Below are 22,188 nucleotides of genomic sequence, written 5' to 3' on the forward strand. Positions count from 1 at the left end.
CTAATTGTCCTAAATTGAATTATTCTGTTATTTCTCCTATTATCTTGGTTAAAACTATGCATGTGTATCCTTATATACAAACACACACACACATACATATACACATATATACTGTAGTTATTCTCCAAGTTAACATTACATCAGCTTAATTATGGGATGATATTAGAAAAGTGGTAAATTGGAAATATTGGTATCCCCACTGCTGTATGTTTTAGCACAGATTAATGTAAGAAATTATTATGGATCCATGGTGAGACTAGTAAGCAATTTCCAAATTAAATTGTTTGTATACTCCAAAGATTCAAATTATTTTTTACTCTCTCATTGCTTATGAAGACAAAATACTCTTACAAATTTATAAATATGTTATGAAAGTTCTTATTTTTTAAAATGTGAATGTGCCATTTGTCTTTAGATAGGAATTATAATGCTATTTATTGTTCTTCAAGTTTCTGAGTTCTTAGTAAAAGGAAGATAGATAATTGGATTATAGTTTGACCGTTAAGCATTTATAAGGAAGACGATCACAAAAAAATTTATGAAAAGAGGCTTAATATTTAGAATAGATTCTGCATCAAAAGAAGCAAATTATCTTGTCAAACCTCAGTCTCATCATTGTTTCTGAATGAGAAAGAGAATTGAACCTCGCTCTCTTATTTTGTTTCCTGTGCCATTGAACAAAGCCCTAACTGTTAAGGCTAATGTTGAGACCCTTGTTTTCTTTGCAGACTGCATCATCTGCTATTAAAGGTGCTATTCAGCTGGGAATAGGATATACAGTGGGTAATCTCACTTCCAAGCCAGAGCGAGATGTTCTTATGCAAGACTTTTATGTGGTGGAAAGTGTGTTCCTACCCAGGTAAGAACATTTTTATTTGTCATGATTTCCATGCTAAGGAACCTTCTTTGTGACAACCCCCATATTGAAGGGCTTTTCTACTTATGTACATGTTTACATGTACAGATGCAAATATTGGGCCTTTGGCAGGGAGAAAGGCAGTCCAAATGATGTTTATTTCCTGTTTCATCAGGATACCTCCTTGCAATTTTTATGTGGAGATGCTAAATAGGTTTCATCTATGAACCAATTCTAATTAGTTGTGATGAATGACTGGAAGACCGTATGGAGAAAGATTTTGAGGTACAGTGTTAGAGTGAAGTAATCACAGAGTGATGTCTGCCAAGGGTTTAGAGAAAGAAGGCTTCCATGAAACAGCAACTGGTGCTAGGTTTTTGCTGTTCCTAATTTGAAAGCATGGGCTGGTAGGCCCACAACTGGGCCTCAAATCTGAGCCTAGTCTTATGTCTTCTCTTTTATGATGACTTTAACTTAACTTTCCTCCAGAAAACGTAGAGAATCCTGCTGTTTGCAAAAATACCAAAGTTATTCGTACATGTTATGTTGTCTCCAGCTTTTATCATTTTAAGGTGAGAATATTAATTATTTAGAAACAAATACATCTGGAAATGGATGATGGTAGTGTGAATATATTAACGCCACAGAACTGTACACTTAAAAGTGGATAACATAGTAAATTTTATGTTGAGTGTATTTTATCACAATAAAACTAATTAATTAAAAATTCTATTACTACCTTCGTTTAGGAAGAGAAGGAGTAATCATTAAATAAGAAATGTCACCACAAGTGACAGAATTTTTCAAATGATCTGGAAAATAAAAATAAAGATATTTAATTTGGGGACTTGGAGATAATTATTTTGTCTTTGGAGCTGTGAGAGTTGATTTTAACATTTTAAAATAAGCTATGTTATTACAGGCTTGGATAAACATGGCTAAAGTGACACTTTGTTTACCACTAGTGTACTCATCACCTTATTAAAAATATATGCATATCTTTAGAAGAATTATATTTACACATTTATCTCTGTGTCCAGGTGTCAACTGTCTAAAAACAAAACTTGTATGTGCATGTGTGGTAACCCCTACATAGTCACCAATGAGCAGAGCTCATAAAATTTTAAAAGTCAGCTATGTAGTTTTGCCTTAAATGCTCTTAGCTGCAGAGTAAACTTGGCCTACTGGCCTTTTGAAGTCTGCTTGTCTAGGGTCATCTAGCAGCCATGAGAACCAGATTCCAGACAAATGGACAACCCCAAGGCCCAAGGTAGAATCCTTGCTCATGGTCCTACTCTTGTTTCTATCGTTGGAAATGTCCTCCGTGTTTGTTTTTAACGATCTATCATTCCCCACTCAAAAAAGTACGTATTAACTACGTGTTTTTCTCTTGAAAGCCAGGGGATCATGAGATTATATTCGTCTTTTGGTATGATTTTTTTAGGCTCATAATGCTTGTAAATGTGTTTGCAGGATGTTTGTTTGAGCTCTCATAGTCTCTGAAGGGCTCTACCCAGACATTTCAACTTTGTTGTTCTTTGGCTACAAAGAACAAGAGAAATGGAGGGCTTTTGTGGGAGTGTGGACAGTGAGTTGAGGGTGCTGAGATCATTACAGCTCAAGGTGGGTGTATAAAGATGTTCCAGGTCTTCCTGCTTCGTCGCTGACTGACCTGGTCTACTTCCAGGGTCCAGTCAACACAGTCAGCCATTGACAGGCACTTGGGGAAAGAGTGGCCCAGGCGCGAGGTCCCAGATCCTAAGCAGCGGCACACCTGGACCTTACTAGACATGCAGATTCTTGGGCTCCACCCACACCAACTGAATTAGAAATCCTGTGGGTGGGAACCAGGAATGTGTTTTAACAAGCCCTCAGGGTGATTCTCAGCACATAAATGTTTGAGAACTACTGGCCTAGTCCATGACTTTCCACTTGAGAGAGAATCTTTCTGGTAGATAACAAATTTTGTTCTTGGAGTTATTACACGACTCTTACAACTAATAAAACTCAAAATTATTTTAAATGAGCATCTTAAATATCAAAATGACATCTCTTAGCACTTTGTGTCTTTGGCCCTGACTGTCATCCAAGGTAGCAGCAGCAGGTGTATCACTGGCAGAGGAGTAGCTAGCTAACTCTCCCTTACTTAGAGGTAACTGTTGCCACATTTAAAATATAGCACTTTAGAGTATCTGCAGCCTTTAAATGGCAATACAATATTTAACAGTTGATTCATTTGTTTTCTTATTTTTTTTAATGAAAATGAATTATTGTCCCAGCTTGGCTCTATGCCCCTGGACTCGGGCTCCCACACCTCCGTGGCAAGTGCCAGCCTCAACATTTGAGTCAGACCAAGAATTTCTTTCAGCAGATGTTATCTTGTTTGTTTAAGTAACACAGGCCCTTCAGATGGATTTACAGTAAACAGAAGAAACTTACATTAGTCTTGCCTCCATTTCCTCATTTGGACTCAGTGTCTTCATGGATTTAGCTAAGAGATCTGGCCCAGTGTTTCTCAATGGAGATGCTATTGGCTTTGTTGGATAAGACAATTCTTTGTGCAAGACAGTACATTTCAGGAGATCTGTGGTCCTCAGGCCCAGCCAGTAATAGCTCCTAGTTGCTGTAGCAATCAAAAAACCCCTACAAAGTGATGGATAAATTTAGTATCTTGATTGTGGTGATGGTTTCAAAAGTGTTATACACATGTGAAAAATTAATAAATTGCATACTTTATTGCATGTCAATTAAACTTCAATAAATGGGTCAAATAATGCTTTCTCTCTCCAAGTATTTCCAAGCCCATATGGGGTTGAGGAAAGGGGTAGGTGGGCAGGACAGGCCCTGGTTGTAAGCATTCAAACATTCTGTGGTCTCTGTTGGCTCCAAAACTCAATGAGTCTAACTGGGCCATAGAACTAATTGCTTGAGGCACCTTGAGATGTTTTAAGTTATTGCTCTCTGAAGTTACAGAATCAATTTCCCCTAGCAACCAAACACATTGTGTTTTTTCTTATTTATATATTTTGAAGTTGTTCAAAGTTATTTTTAAATATTAAGTACTGTACATTATTTGTCCTATGAATTATTTCATTTTGTAGATGGAAAAAGCCCTGAGCTTTTTTAAGATTTGATAAAGAATATAAAAATCTCTTTTAACTGTCTGGCTCTATGATCTTCCAAAATGTGTTCCAAAATCTCAAAGTAGATGAGTAAGAAAATCGTAATCATATCTTAATCTTTTGATCCCAAATTCTGTGTTGTGATCAGAAACTCAAGGTTGTAGACAGGCTTCATGCATTGATAGGATAAAGAAGAATGGGGATGGTTTATAATGTTTGTACCATGTAAACAAGAACCTGAGGTGGCAAAGAGAGGCAAAATTTGTAAGTACCAACTGTGAACCAAGCATAGTTTTATTCATATAGTAAATTACTTATGTAATATATATTAATTTTTATTATCATTTATCTTTACAAAAATGCTATTTGATATGTTAAATAATTTGGCCCTAAGACATTAAGTCACTTAGTCCAAAGCTATCCAAACAATAAATGGTAAAGCCAAGATTTTAACTCAGGGTTAGCTGGCCCCAAAGTTTTGTTTTTCTCTACATTGTGGCAATAATGCATGGGAATGGTATTTCTGCTTTATTGAATCAGAACAATGCCCAGATTTTATCTTAGAATTATGGACCTCAATCTGCTTCTTTGTTCCCCTAAAAACCAGCTCTAATTTGTTCTTCTCCAGAAGTCACCATCACTGCCTTACCTGGGGGTGGCAAAAAACGGTTTAAAAGCTGGTGGTAAAAGTTTAAACATCTTTCCATATTCAAGGATAATTATCCAGCTGAGGAATTTTTAAGGCCCCTATATTTTAATTTCTTCACTTGTAAAATAGGAGTTTAGCTTGCTGTAAAGATCATTACAGAAAACAGACTGCCTTTGGGTATGACTCATGTGCACTTCAGGATTTATTTGGACAACCAGGGAATACCCACCTTTTGGAAGATAATTCCAATAAACTACAGCACGGGTAAAACATTATTCTAAATGATAAGCAAACATATATGTCTAAGGTTCATATAAAATACTACCCATATTATCATTCAATGTTACAGGTTTGACAAACTAGCCAACTGCCTGCATTTCAAGGCATATTGGCATAAACTTATCCAAAAGTCTATCTTATACCGGGGATTCCCAACCCCTGCGCATCAGACCAGTGGGAATCTGTGGCTTTTTAGGAACCCAGCTGGACAGCAGGAGGTGAGCAGTGTGCAAGCGAGTATTCACGCCTAAGCTTGGCCTCCTGTCAGATCACCTGGGGCATTAGATTCTCATAGGAGCAGAAACCCTGTTGTGAACTGTGCATGCAACGGATCTAGGTTGCACACTCTTTATGAGAATGTAATGCCTGATGATCTGAGATAGAATGGTTTCATCCCGAAACCATCCCCCCTTCTCACTGTCCATGGAAAAATTGCCTTCCACAAAACTGGTCTCTGGTGCCAAAAAGGTTGAGGACCACTGCCTTATCCCATGGGTCAGCACACAACAACCCATGGGACAGGCCCTGCCTTCTGCCTGTTTTTGTCAATAAAGTTTAATTGGAATAAAGCCACATCCATTCATTTACAAATTGTCTGTGGCTGCTATTCTATAATGGCTGCAGAGTTACAGTAATTGCTACAGAGGCTTTATGGCCCACAGAGCTCAAAATAGTATCTGGCCCTTTATAGAAAAAGATTGCTAATACGGGGTGCGGTGACTCACGCCTGTAATCCCAGCACTTTGGGAGGCCGAGGTGGGAGGATCGCTTGAGCTCAGGAGTTTGAGAGCAGCCTGGGCAATATAATGAGACCGCGTCTCTTTATATTTAATAAAAATAATAAAGAGAAAAGTAAATAAAAAAGAAAAAGATTGCCAACTCCTGATCTATACAAACATTCTGCACCAGTTTTTATGTACGTGTGGGTAGAACACAAAGCAGCCAGCATAGCCTACTTGGGAGAAAATGAGAGGTGTGGCTGCTACTGGTCAAGCCCGTAATATGATACCCCTTCAAATCAAAACTCTTTATGTCTTTGTTCACCATGTATTTGGCAGGGATGGGGAGCAACTGATTTCCTGTTGATAAAAGCTGTATACCCTTTCCTTTAGTTCAAAATAAAGGATTTATTGCATCCACTGAATATTATACAGTATTCTACCTTATTCGAAATTATCTTCACAGTTTTCCAGTATGGTAATAACTTCCTGGGTGGTTTAATGTTTAGAGAACCGATGATGTCATATGTTCCCAGTAAATGACATCCCAGAATGCACTGTGGTTGGGGAATTTAAGCTGTCTTCAGATGCTGACTTTTAAAGATTGGCTGTCAGCTGGTTGGTCTCTGAAGATGGTGCAGCCTCCTCTTATACAATGCAACTCATGTGTACCCATCACAGAACTGCTTTGCAGCGGGAGGTTGGCACCAGCAAGGAATGTGTCTTTTGTTTTCCTTTGTTTTGTTTTTCCATTCCTGAGAACTATCTAATTTGGCAAAAAAGAGGACCAATTTCTGTGTCTCTGTCTAGTTACATAAAGAGTTGTATGTGGAAACCAAGGGATCTCCACTTTGGCTGAATTGGCGGAAGCAATTAATAAATAATACCTTAAGTCTTCTTCTACAGACAGCTGTGTACGAAGGTCCAACTTGAAGACTGGGTACCTTCCGTAGTTTGTTACTGGACTGTGGTGTCATTCGTCCAGCAGTAATGCCACTTAAGCTTTCCTAATGTCTGAACATCAAGACAAAGCACCCTTCATATATCCTGTCACACAGAGGGTAAGGTCATATTTGATGAACAAAAGTGAGGGCATTTTGCATCCTTTAGCAAAATGACCACTATTGCCCAGGAGTTGGGTACGTGTTAGTTTTGTCAAAAGGCCCCAGAGCCACTACTGATGGTTCGGTTACAATTTGAAATAAAAGAAGCTCACTAAATAGAAAATGCTGCTCTAGAAACAACAAAACTCTGAGTCTCAGCTCCAAAACTGGACTCCTTGTGTGTCTTTGAGATGCTAAATTAGTTTTACCCCATTGCTTATTACCACCACATCTCCCAGTCCAGTGTGACCAAAACTAGTGCTTGGTCATTAGTCCCTAAAACCCCGTCAACAAAGCCATGATGTTCTTAGTATATACAGATGAGAACACCAGCTGACCAGAGCTTTTGTAACTGAAATTATACCCACCAGCCCCTGTGGTATGAGGGCTTCATGTGGAAGTATTTGGGATATTTGGGCAGGGAGAACCCTGAAACTTGTAACCCTGTAACTTGTAAAGTTGTAAAAAGGAGGAATAACAGAGGAACGTCAAGTCTTAAGGCTTTTCTATCTGCTGGTGACTTTTCTACTATTCTGATGTGAGTCTAATCTCCCAATCTTGGTTGTTCCTGATCAGTTTGGGCCATTACTTTCCCTTACTGGACTTTTATTTATTTACCTGCTAAATGGGGAGTTCCAGATGGAAACTAATGCTTCCTCAAGCTTCAACATTGTGTAAATCTAAACATATGTTGCCATTAAGATATATGTATTTTTAGACTAAGACAAGCAGTAGCTTTGGCCTTAAAAATGAACTTGCTTCAGAAGAGGTGAATTTCAGAATGCCAGAGCTGGCCCATGATTGAACTTTAACTGCTTCTTAGTGAATACAGGGGGAAGAGGACAGAGAAAGTTCTGTTCTTTATTTGAAATTTCTTTCTCCTTTTATGCAGCTAAAAATGCCCTTTTATTATGTGATAGGGATTATAACATGTGTTTGCGTGTTTAGATTCTTACTTGGCAAAATAAAGTTAGAAATCTAAGGATGGATTCCAAATTTTTGTTGTTGAAATTTTACTGGCCCATGGGATCCAAGCATCTAGAACCACTGCTCAAAATCCCATAACTGAGATTTCCAAAGCTTCAAATTACGCCAAGACAAGAAAGTCAGTTGTTGGGTGTTTGTTTGTTTGTTTTCATACCCTACGTAAGTGCATTGAAGAAATACAAGGTAAATCTTAAACTTTGAGGAGGTCTACTCTTTCTCTGACTTCATTTTTGCTAAATCTGGATGCTATGAGCACAATTACCCAACAGGTAACCCCAGTCTCAGGCAAGGAAAGCTTGTGAACTTCAGCAGGTGAATGTTGACTGCAGTCTTGTGTTTAAATGTTGACAAGAAGTTGCTAAGTACTTGGTACCTGTGCTGTGGAGATTCTGTGCTGAACGTCTGTGGCCTAGCACCCACGTTTACACACAGTAAGCCTGCCAGCGTGTGACCTCAGAGAACCATGGTCGTTGCCTGCTGGCTGACCTTCGCTGGACTTGCTGTTTGGTTCTCTGCACTCATGCACTCCTGACAAATACCCAGGCCCAGCAGGAGCCAGCAATCTCATTAATTTGCATTTCCTTCACTAGAGCTTCATTCACGTCAAGCTGGTATTTGTTATTCATTGGAGCAGCTTAAATATGCAGAGGTAAACAAACCTTCTGCTGTGGTGCTTGGGCAGGGAGGGCTCTGCCTGGGGGAAGAGGGATCAGCTTATGGCTTTTAACCTCTAACTTTTAAGAATTATTTAATTTTATGAATGATAATACGTAGCAAGGCTTGTCCTGTTTTTAAAAGGAATACTGTGAAGCGTTCCTTTCGTCCCTGTGCCTTCTCTCAGTGTCCAACTCCATTTATCACAATTACTTATGGCTTTTTTTTCCTTCAAGGATTTTTTTATGCACATGCCTGCCAGAAGAATATTTTTTCCTTTTTATACAAGTGGTGACATCCCATACACAGCATTCTGCATCATGTTTCATCTACTTAACAATTTATCTTAGAGATCATGTCGTGTCAGTACATAATAAGCATCCTTACTCTTTTCTTAATACTGCATAAAATTCCATTGTGTAGCTGAATCATAATTAATTAGACAAGTCCTCTTCTGAAGTCCATCTAGGTTGCCATAATGGGTAACCATGTTCACATGTATTGTTTAGGACAAACGCGAGTTAATCTATAGGATAACATAGGCATGCATTTGCTGGAGCAAGGAATTACATGTTTGTAATAATGTCCTTCATGGGAAAAAAAGAAATCTCAATTTACATTCCCACTAACAATGTTTTAGAATACCAGTTCCCCTTAAGCAACATTACAGTTATGGATTTTCACCAATCTCTTGGTGACATTTATTTTATTATGAATGAAGTTGAGCATCTTTTCTTATGTTTGAGTCATATCTTTTCATTTCTGTGAAGTGCCTGATTATATCCTCAGCTATTTTTTTAAGTCAATTTTTTTATTTTTTATTTTTATTTTTTTTGAGACAGTGTCTTTGCTCTGTTCCAGGCTGGAGTGCAGTGGTGCAATCTCAGCTTACTGCAGCCTCTACTTCCTGGGCTCAGGCAATCCTTCTGCCTCAGCCCCCAAGTAACCAGAACTACAGGTGTACACCACCATGCAAGGCAAATTTTTGTATTTTTCCTAGAGACAGGGTTTCGCCATGTTGCCCAGGCCGTACTTTTTGGACTTTTATGCAGTTTATTGGGGCTCTTTATGTTAGGAGATTAGCCAATTGTCTGTGATATGAGTTGCAAGTATTTTCCCATTTTGTCATTTATTTTTCTTGTTTTTCATAACTACACTTTCAACACATGCCTCATGTGAAGTGTTTAGCTTAGGGTTGTTTCCTGTATAGCCTCAATCATCCAAATGTGTTAAGGGCTCCTTGCATTCCAAGCACGTTAGCTTTCACCTTTTCATTCACTAAGCACTTAATTTGTAGAGGTTCTGTACTGGGCCTGGTGAAACTCAGCTTGTAAATAGCAGAGGCAACTTGAACCCAGGTCTCCCTGGACTATAAAATCCATCTTCTTAACTGTCACAGAGTGTATCCAGTAGGACTTAAGCGAGTACAGCCCAGTCTTAATATTAACAAAAGGAAAACAGAAGCCATAACATAAAATCTACTAGGAGAGAAAACAAGCAAACAAAAAGTTGTGATATACTACAAACCTAATTTACAGAAGCCACTATTTGAGAATTTTCCTTTCCATTCATACAAATACAGAGGTTCCAGATTACATAACCTCAGCAATTAAATGTTACTTTCTATATGTTAATTATGCCATGAAGCTACATCCACTCTGTATGATGCCTCCATTAAGTATTATGCCCACTCCTTTTCATTTTCTCTGTTTATACAAATATAATTTCTTGGTTGTCCCATACAGGTTAAGCCTGCCTCAGAGTTGCCTCATACTTCTCCATATCTTAATGTGGCCCAAAGCTAGCTAGATTTAATTCTTTTTCATGGAATGATTTAGTGGCTGTTTAAACTACCAAATACCTACTATTATTTCTGTATACCTAAGGAAATAAATGTCCCCTTTCTCTATCTGAAGCCGCTCTGCTCTGTGTACATGAGCATTTATGTGTGGATGTGTGTACATGTGTCTGTGTATCTGTCTCCCCTCCAGGGAAACCTAACACTATCCTTTTTATACCATAACCGAACAAATCACAGTAGTTAGAGAGATGTGAATCCAAGGAAAATTATTATATTAATGGAAACCTCAGGGAAAGATGAATAATCCGAAGAGCTCAGGAGTAACCAAAAATGAAAGTAATAATAGTAAATGCAGCATCTTCTCTGATAAAATCTTGGGCCCAAAACTGTAAAAAATGAGAGAAACTCCATTTAAGTGGAACATGGGTGTTTTATCTCACCTCTTTGAATGTTGAAGGGAATCCACTCCAATAGAATGAATTACTTTATATGAAATAGAAAGTGAAAAAGAGAGAAATAAGAAACTGTCAATGCTCTTAGCCCACTGAAAGCAGCCTGCTTCAGAACCTAAGGCATTGTGGTTATTTTTACATGCTTGCAAAAGTAAGGAAGGATGTTACAGGTCTCTTTGAGCCGCTTTTCTTTATTTCTATATGATCTACATTTATATTAATAAATTATTACATGCCATGTAAGTTCCAGAATCATTCCTTTTTACAGTCCCATGGGATTGAATCCCCTCCTAAATCCCAAAATACAGAAAAAGAAAATGTTTGGATACAGTGCCAGGCATCATACATACTGAATATTCAACTATGCTTGCTTAAAGAAACAGTGACCATTTAAATGAGTAGATGATTTGGGGGTCATTCCTTATGATGTGACTGCTCCTCTCTCAGGTAGTCTTAGTCTGTGTGCCACTCGTCTCCTAGTGTGTATACCTTGCTGCTGCCTGAGTGAATCCTAGCCTTTCAAGATAACCATTTATCATATGCTGCTGACCCCTACCAACACAAGCCAGCTCCATCCTCTGGTACTCAGCAAAACAAACAGTCATCTATAATTGTGCAGAAGGAAAAACTAGTTGCGTTGGATATATTGAATAGATATTTCCTAAATAGTTTTCAAGGGTGACCTGTTACTATGCTTAATCCATGTAAGAATCAACTCTTCCATATTAGCATTCTTTCACTCAACAAATACTTATTGAGTGTCTGCTATGTGCCAGGCACTGATGCAAAAATCTGATTGATCTCAACAGCTTAAACTGTAGTAGATCCAAAGTGTTTATTCTGTGCTGAAATCCTTTGTCATTTGCCCAGTCCTTTTTGTGTGGTATCCATGAAAAACAGACCATGATAAAATTGCATAGGCCCTCGATGTCCCACCTAGAATGTAGTTCAAAGGGATCTTGAAACTTTTCATAAAATTCTATTGCATTGTTCTCATTTTTCACACTGAAAAATTTAAGAATGAGTGGCTTAGGTGGTTTGACTGGCTCATGTATTAGATAATATTGTATGGAGTCAAAGAATAAAAAGGATGAGACTGATAAACATCAACATTTAGGCCCGTGGATGCCTCTATGGATATGACCAGCAAAAAGTACAGAAGGGGATTCAGCTGTATGGATAATGTTTTATGTCTTAAGCAGCATTTTGGATTCATTGGTATTCACTGGGTTATTCTTTATACATTTTATATATCATAAATATTGTGTATATTTTTTTCCAAATGAACCCAGGAAAAGGAAAAGAAGGTAATGAAATATTGGGGATTGGAAATCAGGTTTTAAATTCTTAAAATATGTAAGGTGTCTTTTTTTGGAAAATGTAAATGAAAGAGTTCAGATTGAGGTACTATTCAGTGGATGGTTCTCTGTTTTAAGAATTATTTCACTTATCCCTAATCCCTATTTAACAATACTTGTCAAATATCCAAAATTTGTGGTTAAAAAATATACTTTTGAAATTGCTCCACACATTAAGACCTAGATCTTTTACCCAAAACATTACAATGTGATTATACTGGCGATGATGGAGTGATCTTCCCAGGAAGAAGGCACAAGGGAATAATGAATTTTCAGGCATGTGGCACTGATTGGCGGGGAGCGCCTGAATGGAGTGACCCTCACTGACTTAACATATGTTCTACCTGGTGATCATTGGGCTTTGTGACATGAACTTTGAGAAACCCGCTCTCGTGGGGTTGATTTTTCTAGAGATAATATTGGCCCAGGACTAATAGAGCTAGATGTGCAGTCAAAATTGTCCTTGCTAATGTGTTCTTTCTTTCTCTCTCTTTTTAATATTTTGACTTCAGCGAAGGGAGCAATCTGACCCCAGCACATCACTACCCAGACTTTAGATTTAAGACATACGCTCCATTAGCATTCCGATATTTCAGAGAACTTTTTGGTATCAAGCCTGATGATTACTTGGTAAGAACCTGTCATTTTTCTTCCTTCTATAGAAATGTGTGATATAAACATTTGTATCATAGCAACAGTAACAAGTGGCTTGTGTCTCTCATTTTATAAAGCTCCAGGGCATAGTGAAAGTTCTAAGTTTTATAATGATTATAAATTTAGCTTCAAGAAATTTGATGTGACTCTGTGGCTTCTACTGATAGCTCCAAAATCTGCTATGGTAATTGATATTTAAATAACTATAATATCAGTTGTGACTTCAGATAATTATTCTAACAGATATGTTATAATTAGTTCTAAATACTCCCGTGAATATTGCTGATTAGATTCTATTTGAAAGCCTTTCTATGTTAATTGCCTTATTTGTACCATTCCTCTCAACTACCTTGGCCCACAACCATTTCACCTTGACCTACAAATTTGAATAAACATTTTAAAGAATCTGGATAGTTTTGTTCTCAACATCTCTTCAGCCAGGCTCTTTTTTTTTTTTTTTTTTTTTTTTTTGAGATGGAGTTTCGCTCTTGTTACCCAGTCTGGAGTGCAATGGCGCGATCTCGGCTCACCGCAACCTCCGTCTCCTGGGTTCAGGCAATTCTCCTGCCTCAGCCTCCTGAGTAGCTGGGATTACAGGCACGCGCCACCATGCCCAGCTAATTTTTTGTATTTTTAGTAGAGACGGGGTTTCACCATGTTGACCAGGATGGTCTCGATCTCTTGACCTTGTGATCCACCCGCCTCGGCCTCCCAAAGTGCTGGGATTACAGGCTTGAGCCACCGCGCCCGGCCCAGCCAGGCTCTTTTTAAGCATATTTTTATTTGGTACAAAGGCATATTTTATCCTCAGATTTGTCTGCATTCTTCATCTGCCTTCTGGCACACAAGAGGTACAAACACAACAGCCTTTTTGTGAGGTAGTCTGATGTGACCTCAGAGTTTTCCCTCATTCCTGTTCAAGGAGCCAGGAACTTTCTGTTGGAAGTGAAAAAATGGTTTGTTTCATGATTTGATCACTGTTAACACCCTGGGGCTCTTCAAAATTGGTTTTCAAGAGACTGTAGGAAGAATGCCATCAAATATTTATTGTTCATCCCATTCTGAATGATCTTAATAAGACTTGAGCCAGATCCTGGGATAATGCTTTTCAGAAAAACTATAGCAACACCTGTAACAAAGGGTATTTAATATGCCATCTTATAATCTGGATAAGATGTAAATAATTTAAAGCTGATTATATTCTGTGCTGATGAAGACTCTTAAATGTCTCTTTTGAATCTTCTTGTAAAAGAGAAAAAGAAAATCTTTATTGGTTCCTAAGAAAATCATATGACTTCTGTCTAATGAAGCAATACTGCTTCCTCAGGGCATGTCAATAAGTCTCTAAAGAGCCATGAGGGCAAGGTAGAAAGTCCCCAGCATCCTGCTGCCCTTAAATGTATATATTGCTCTCTTTCTCTCACCACTTCCCTTTAATTGAAGCCTCAGGTGTCTCTACCCATCATGACCCATGCAAGTACACAAGCACACACATTTGTTCTGCTAGAGAATATTAGAGGATGTTAGAGAGCATCCTTTGGTTTCTAGCCATTCTATAATTACTGAGGGTTGCCATCATTCAGGAAATGTGTTTGAGAAACCCAATAGGGTTTTAATATTGTATTATGGAAAACAAGATAGATCTCTCATCTTCTGCCACACATTCGAATTTAATGGACTCTCTTTCTGAACTTCCTTGAACTTCTCACCATTTGAAGAGATGCCTAGACTTGCGTTTCACACTGCTGGTATGACGAGATGGATGCCTGTCTTTAGCCCGCCCATATCCATTGTCCCAAAGGCTGGTGGTCCACTTTTTCATTCATTCTGACCTCACATACTTGCTTTCTATGGGGAAGATCCTTTTCTGAACAACTTCCCACACAGCCTACCCAAGTTTCCTAATGAGTCTTTAAACTGGAAAAATTATTTTCATAATGTGGTTAGATTATTTACAGCAGAGCACAAGACTCTAAGCTCATCACTTCTCACAAGAAAAGTCTTTGTCCCTGTACCTGGCAAAAGGTAAATTAATTGATCAGTGGGCACTTTGAGTACCTATTATATCTAAAATACTTTGCTAATAGTTGTAGAGAAATTTAAAAAACTACAAGTCATGACGCACAAAAACTTAAAATCAATTTGTCTATGTGGAAAACCAATCAACTCTATCAGACAATAAATTTAAAAACTGAAGCAAAACCTAAAATACTCCAGGGTTTGGGATAGAGACCTTTTTCTTTGTTGGGGTGACGATTAGGAGATCATCTTATGAGCATAATGTGGTTTTAACCATGCCTTAAAAATTACAATGGATTTTAAAAGGTAGAAAAGAGATGGATGCTCAGGGGTCAAAGGGTTGGAAGGGGCACAGTAGAACCAGAGATGTGGACGTGTTCAATTTTCAGAAGGACGTTTAGTGGACCAATATGGCTAGAGGGGAGAGTTTTTATCAGGAACATTATTAATAGATAGGTTCAGACAACTGAAATAAACAAAATTCTAAATTACAGGAAACTAAGAAAATACGAAGACTGACTAGATGTTTGATAGTGTTGAGAAATTACTTTTTTGTGAGATGGTAATATCATGGTTCCATTTTAAAAGGAGAATCGTTGTCTTTTAGAGGATATACTGAAATATCTATGGATGAAATGGTTTGATATTTGGGATGTACCTCAATGGAATCTGAGGAGTTGGTCAAAAAATACAAAATTTGAATTAGACAGCTGGGCACGGTGGCTCACGCCTGTAATCCCAGCCCTTTGGGAGGCTGAGACAGGAGAATCACTTGAACCCAGGAGGCGGAGGTTGGAGTGAGCCAAGATTGCACCGCTGTACTCCAGCCTGGATGATGGAGCAAGACTCCACCTCAAAAAAATAAAAATAACAATAAATTTAAAAATGGAATTAAAGAGGAGGAATAGATACAGGAGATCTACATGGTGACTAAAATAATAATAATAATATATATTTGAAAATTGCTAAGAGAATAGATTTTAAAGATAAATGCTTGAGGTGATGGATATCCCATTACTCTGATTTGATCATTACACATTGTGTATAGGTATCAAAATATCACCTGTACCCCCAAAATATGTACAACTATTGTGTATCTTTAAAAAAAAAGAAAAAAATTTCCAACCACAAAAAAGTGATGAATATGTGAGGTAAAGGATGTGTTAATTAGCTTGATTGAGCCATTCCACAGTGTATACATACATCAAAACATCATGCTGTATGTCATAAAAATACACAATTTTATTTATCAGTTTAAAAAATTAATCAGAAGGATTATATACTCTAAATAGGTGAATTGAATGATATTCGACTTACAGCTCACTATAATTGTTAAAAAATAAATAAATTGAATGTCCCCCCACCAAAAAAATAATATCTGGGGGAAGTAAGGCAGCAGAATGGTTGGAGGTGTAGAAGATTGGCCATCAGTTGATCATTGAATGATCATGAATGAGTTGACCATTCATGAGTTGATGCTGGAAGATAGATACCTGGGTGTTAATTACACAATTATTTTTAATTGTATGTATGTAAATATAATTTAAAAGAGAGGCCAAGTATGGTGGCTCATGCCTGTAATCCCAACACTTGGGGAGGCCAAGGCAGGTTGATCACCTGAGGTGAGAAGTTCAAGGCCAGACTGGCCAACATGGAAAAATCCTCTCTCTACCAAAAATACAAAAAAACTAGCTGGGAGTGATGGCATTAGCCTGTCCCAGCTACTTGGGAGGCTAAGGCAGGAGAATCCTTTGAACCAAGGAGGCGAAGTTTGCAGTGAGCTGAGATTGCACCACTGCACTGTGGCCTGGGCGACAGACCAATACTGCATCTGAAAACACACACACATACACACACGCACACACATGGTACACACACAGACACGCACACACAAACACACACGGTAGATGGAAAGCTAGAGCCAGGTATGTAAGTGTGCTTTTCTTTCATTCCATTTTCCCACCTTACTCATTCATCACACACCTGGTTCAGTGACTAGATACATCTCTGGGGCTTGCAAGAAACAGATCAAAGGCCCCAGCTAAACATGATTGCCTTGTCCCCAACAGCTGCTGCCACCCACCTATGCCTGTACTGGGGACATCTGCAGCATAGGACCAAGGCAGCTCCCCAGCAAGCCTTGGAGTTTCTGGAAGCTCACCTCCAAACCGTTCTATCTGGGACCCCACCTAATGATCTGGAGTGTGGTAGATGAGGAAAGGGTCTTTTGTATGACACAGCATGCTTGAGTGTCAGTTATAATAACCCTCAAAGACTTTTTACCTCAATCTTCCATTTTACAGATGAGGAATCTGAAGCTGGAATCAGCAAAGGGAGATGCCCAAGGTTACCCACAATGGAGGGGGCTGAGCCTCGATCAAACAGTGGTCTCCCTATCCTTCCCAAAGGGCTTGAAGACCCTTCACCAGCCTGCCTCATGCTTCTCATATTTGATGAAAATCACAGACCCCTTACCAAATATGTACTCAAGCTAGCCTCTCCTTAGCCCATTGAACTGTAATTATCCATTGTAAAGAATACAGCCAAAAGAAGTCAAACACATTTAGCAAAACATGTTTTGGAAGAGTTTAGCTAAGGGAAAGCATAGAAATAGGAAATAAGACATTGCTTGAAAAACTCTGTGAAGAAACAAAGGATACAGTGCAAATCACAAAGTGCATCTTTGTGGCTGTCAGACTGGGGCTATTCAAACTTCCACTTATGAAGTTACAGTCATCTAAGTTGGGGGTGTGAAAACATTGTCTAGCCATTGGTAACTCCATACATCGGTATGATATTGAATACCTGCCATGTGTGTGTATTTCTAGTTAGTTTTGTGCTGTTGCTTCTGGATTCCTGTCTGAATTACTCTGTTTATGTTCTCAGTCCCATTAGAATGCACCTTGTGCGTGCTGATTACAAGTTTGAAGTTGAAACATGCATAATTCGGATTGTGAGACAGCGTGGTGAAGGTGCTTCTGCACATACAGCAGTGCAAACTTTCCTTCTTCCTTACTTGTTCCTAGGCAAACACCTCCCAAGGCAAAGCCAAAGGGCCCCAGAGCATTCCCATCTCTGCTTGGGCAACCAGCCATGGGTTCTTTCCTTCTCCATCATTTGCCTGGGTATTCAGAAATCCAGTAGAACTTATATGAGTCTTTTCAGGCTCACCTGCGCCAGTAAGAAAGAGAACAGAGTGAATATTTCATACTATCGGGGGGAAAAAATGGCACATAAAATTATCTCTGCCACATGGGACAAGTTTACATTGTTAATTTATATTGGCAGGGCCCAGCTGGGTTGTGCTCTGCTTTTTATTTTTTTCTCCAGTGGATATAGCAGAGAGGCCCTGCAGGAAATAGAAGTGAGAGCATGAATACATTAGAACAGCTTGCGCAGATGATAAGTGCCTGGAAGGTGCATAAAACCCAGGAGCACACATGGGGGCTTTCGATCATGACTAATTAAAATGTTCCCATCTCTCCTCTTCATTTGCTCTTAAGAGGCAATGTTTCAAAGAGGTGGCTTAAAAGAGAATGTGGTAACTGAGTTGTAGAGTGAGAAACATAGAATTCTATAGCATGATGGTGATAGTCCTGTTCAGTTTCATAATCACAGTTTATTGCATATGATGATGGGCTATGAATAACCCCCAAAGGGTTATTAAAGTGGATCAAAACAATCTATTATTTCATTCATCTTAATGTATAAATGGCATAATAAAAGAATATATAACAATGTAGTAACCAGTGAAATAGTCTTCATATTATGTCACTGCATTTTTTTTTTATGTCACTGCTTATAGAAGAATTGGAGACTTTAATTGGGAGCAGATGTTCAGGTCTGAATCCAGTCTTTTCTGGATCACCCCCTAATTTCTCTTTTTGCAGCCTCTAATTTCTGCATCGTTTGTTGTTTTCCTATTTTCACAACATAAACTCCTACCCCTAAGAAAGTTCTGTGTCAGGAATTCAAATGCCATGGAACAATGAATCCGAATTCCTAAAGAGAGTCTAGGGTCTGCCTTCACTTTTTATGAGAGCTTGGAGTCTACACCTTATATTCCAGGGTCACAAATGCATGAGTAAATGAACTGAGTGTATTGGCAGAACGGGACAGGCAGCATCAACAGTCTTAATAGGAAAGGAAGAAATGTGAGGAGTGAAGGATGATGCCCTAGTTTTTGGTTTGGGGAACAAGGCAAATAACGCTTCCAGAAGGCAGAGAACAAAAGGCAGATGATCTAGGGTCACTGTGTGCAGTTGTGCAGGCTGTGTGCTGCTTAAGCTCCCCTACCTGACCGAAGGGAAGGAGTGAAGACTGGAATCCAGCCTTTCTTCTACTCATCAACTTAGTATCCTGTCCCAGAGCTGCATCTGCCAAGATAAACGACTGCATCTTTCTTTCTTTTTTTTTTTCTCACTCTGTTGCCCAGGCTGGAGTGCAGTGGCATGATTTCGGCTCACTGCAACCTCCGCCTCCTGGGTTCAAGCGATTCTCCTGACTCAGCCTCCTGAGTAGCTGGGATTACAGGTGTTCTACACCATGCCTGGCTAATTTTTTTGTATTTTTAGTAGAGATGGGGTTTAACCATATTGGTCAGGCTGGTCTCAAACTCCTTGACCTTGTGCTCCACCAGCCTCAGCCTCCCAAAATGCTGGAACTGCAGGTGTAAGCCACCACATCCAGTTGGCTGCATCTTTCTAATTACCACAAAGGCATCATATGGGCTTAACCACAGCCCTGAGATGAATTTGACTGTGAACTTACTGCATATAAATTGTTTGTAGTATAAGCATAACAGAAATGTCTATTAAAGTGTTAGATGAACAGGTCTTGAGCCCTAGCAAAAGATCTGGGCTGGAGAAACAGATGTTGAAGTCATCTCCTTGTTGAAACCATGAGTAGATGACATCTTCTGGGAAAATAGTGAAAAGAGAATAGGGGTTGGTGTTTAAGTGATAAATACACAGTGCAGATCACATCGTCACTTGTTATTTTATGGACATTTGCTGGAAACAAAGCACCTTAGTCAACATGACTGAATTATCTCATTGGGTAGATAGGATGATTCATGACTCTATCGCATGACTCTGGGGATAAGGAGTGTATGTCTGTTTTTCATCATAGAATTGTTAAGATAAACAGACCAATTAAATCTTTAGAACTCTCACAAAAAGCCTTCTTGGTATACCTACAGCCTCTTTTAAAGCCCGTAGAGAGGGCTTCTTGTTTCAACATAGCTAAGATGTACAAATGCTATGATTGTCCTCCTTGGACAAGGCATCATGTACATCAAGTATATATTTTAATGTTTATTCATTTACTCTTTCAGTATTCCATCTGTAGTGAACCTCTAATAGAACTGTCTAACCCTGGAGCCAGTGGATCCTTGTTTTTTGTGACCAGTGATGATGAATTTATCATCAAAACAGTTCAGCACAAAGAAGCTGAGTTTCTTCAAAAGCTGCTGCCGGGCTATTACATGGTAAGGAATTGCACATCATTAAAGCTTCTACCTGAAACTTAATTACCTTCCTCAACAGTTTTTATCTATTGTTTTTTCAATGAAGCTTAGGCATGTTTCTTTCTCTTTGCTACGCTTTATTCTGTATTTAGATTATGCTATGACATTCATTGAATAGATTTTTTAAAGTAAACTAGAACTGGATGGCAGAGCATAGTTGTTGAATCCCACAATCTTGAGTTCAAATCCCAGCTCAGCCAATAGTTAACTGTGTGACCCTGAGTAAGCAGCATAGCTGATGAGCCTTAGTTCCCTCAGTCTTTAAAAGATGGGAAATACTATTCTTACACAGTTGTTGTGATAAAGAAAGGATACAGGATGCAAAATAAGGGAAAGAGAGGAAGGAAGCAATGTGTTGCAAAGCTCTTTGCAGCCAGTCCATAGTAATAGTATGAATGGCTAACTTTCATTGATTGCTAACTGTGTGTTAAGCAAGGGCTTAAGTGCTTTGCATTCATTAACTCATTTAATCCTCACAGCAACCTTGGATACTACAATTATCACCATTTTATAGACGAGGTAATTGAGGCAAAGATAAATTAAGTAACTGCCACAGGTGATTGAGCTGGAGAGCTGCAGAGCTGGGGCTACACAAGACAAAGGGCTCCAGAGAATGCATTTTTAACCCCAACACTAATATGCCAGCACATATTCTATATTAGCTGTTCTCAGCTACTGTACTTCAGAATTTAGAATTTCATAGGTAAATATGACAATGTAAAAAAATCACCTTTCATATAATATTTTAGAGACAAAGGAACAGTAACTTAGCCTAGATGGATTTATTACACATTTACTCCAAATTTTCAAAACTAACTCCACTGTTCCTAAGTAGTCCGGTCATTTTCATACTTCCAGTTTCATTGTACTTTTGTAACAATTATTAATCTTCTGTGATTGGAAGAGCTATCTGAAGCTGTCTGGATTTCAGAAACCCAAGTTCTGCCAATCACTTGCTATGAGTGGTGATAAATATCATCTTTGTTTTTAAAAATGCATTCATGAGATGCCATATGATCATTTTATTTAAAAATTTTTACATAAAATATATTATTTTAATTCCAAAATCTGCTAGGCACAGCATTAAATACTTAATACTTAAATTAATTTCATATAGAAGTATAGAAATTAAAAATTAAACAAAAATCTTAGTGGCCTATAGGCAGATTTTAAAAGATTTTGATGCTTAAGTTTGTTTTTTTTAAGAGAAAACAGAAAATGAAGCCAAAAAATTCAACTAACTATAGTGTCTTTCCTAGAGATACGTATTACTAAAATTTGGTGCACATGCTTTCAGTTATACTTTGTTCATGCACACATTTTAAAATTATCTAAAATTAGGATCAAATTGATATAATATTATTTGATAACCTGCTTAATTAGTAAATCTTAAAATTCCATATTTCTAAGCTCAGATATATTTGTCTTCTTGTAAAACTGCATTGTCTAAAGTGATAATAGCCATATGTGACTACTTATATTTAATTAAAATTAGATAAAAAGTTAAGACAACACATTTAGGATGGGAGTGGTGGCATACACTTTTAATCCCAGCACTTTGGGAGGCAGAGGCAGGTGGATCACTTGAGGTCAGCAGTTTGAGACCAGGCTGGCCAACATATAGTGACACCCTGTCTCTACTAAAAATACAAAAATTAGCTGGGTGTGGTGGTGCATACCTGTAGCCCCAGCTAGTTGGAAAGCTGAGGCAGGAGAATCACTTGAACCCAGGAGGCGGAGGTTGCCGTGAGCAAAGATCATGCCACTGCATTCCAGCCTGGGTAACAGGGCAAGACTCTATCTCTCAAAGTAAATAAATAAATGAATAAAAAATTTTTTCAAAAGGCAACACATTTATATAATAAAAAATACCAGACACAAAATTAATATAACCACACTGAATATTTCTGGAATGAAATAAAGTGAGAGCAGTAGCTTTCTCAAATATTGAGAACTGGGGAAAGAATCAAGGATAGCAGAGACAATTTTCACGAATACATGCCCTTTC

The 22,188-nt window shown here is 38.3% G+C and overlaps 1 protein-coding gene across 3 annotated transcripts in view; it reads left to right on the forward strand.

Moving 5' to 3' along the window:
• The window catches only part of PIP5K1B (phosphatidylinositol-4-phosphate 5-kinase type 1 beta), a 334,673-nt gene that overhangs the window by 166,119 nt on the left and 146,366 nt on the right, over positions 1-22,188 (forward strand). For all 3 annotated transcript variants that reach the window (XM_017543423.2, XM_037743820.1, XM_037743819.1), the window contains 3 exons: positions 729-859; positions 12,493-12,610; positions 19,989-20,141. In XM_017543423.2, coding sequence (XP_017398912.1) covers positions 729-859; positions 12,493-12,610; positions 19,989-20,141 — 402 coding nt within the window. The remainder of the gene's footprint in view (positions 1-728; positions 860-12,492; positions 12,611-19,988; positions 20,142-22,188) is intronic.

Source organism: Cebus imitator, unplaced genomic scaffold, assembly GCF_001604975.1.
Source record: "Cebus imitator isolate Cc_AM_T3 unplaced genomic scaffold, Cebus_imitator-1.0 Scaffold155, whole genome shotgun sequence".
NCBI lineage: Eukaryota > Metazoa > Chordata > Mammalia > Primates > Cebidae > Cebus > Cebus imitator.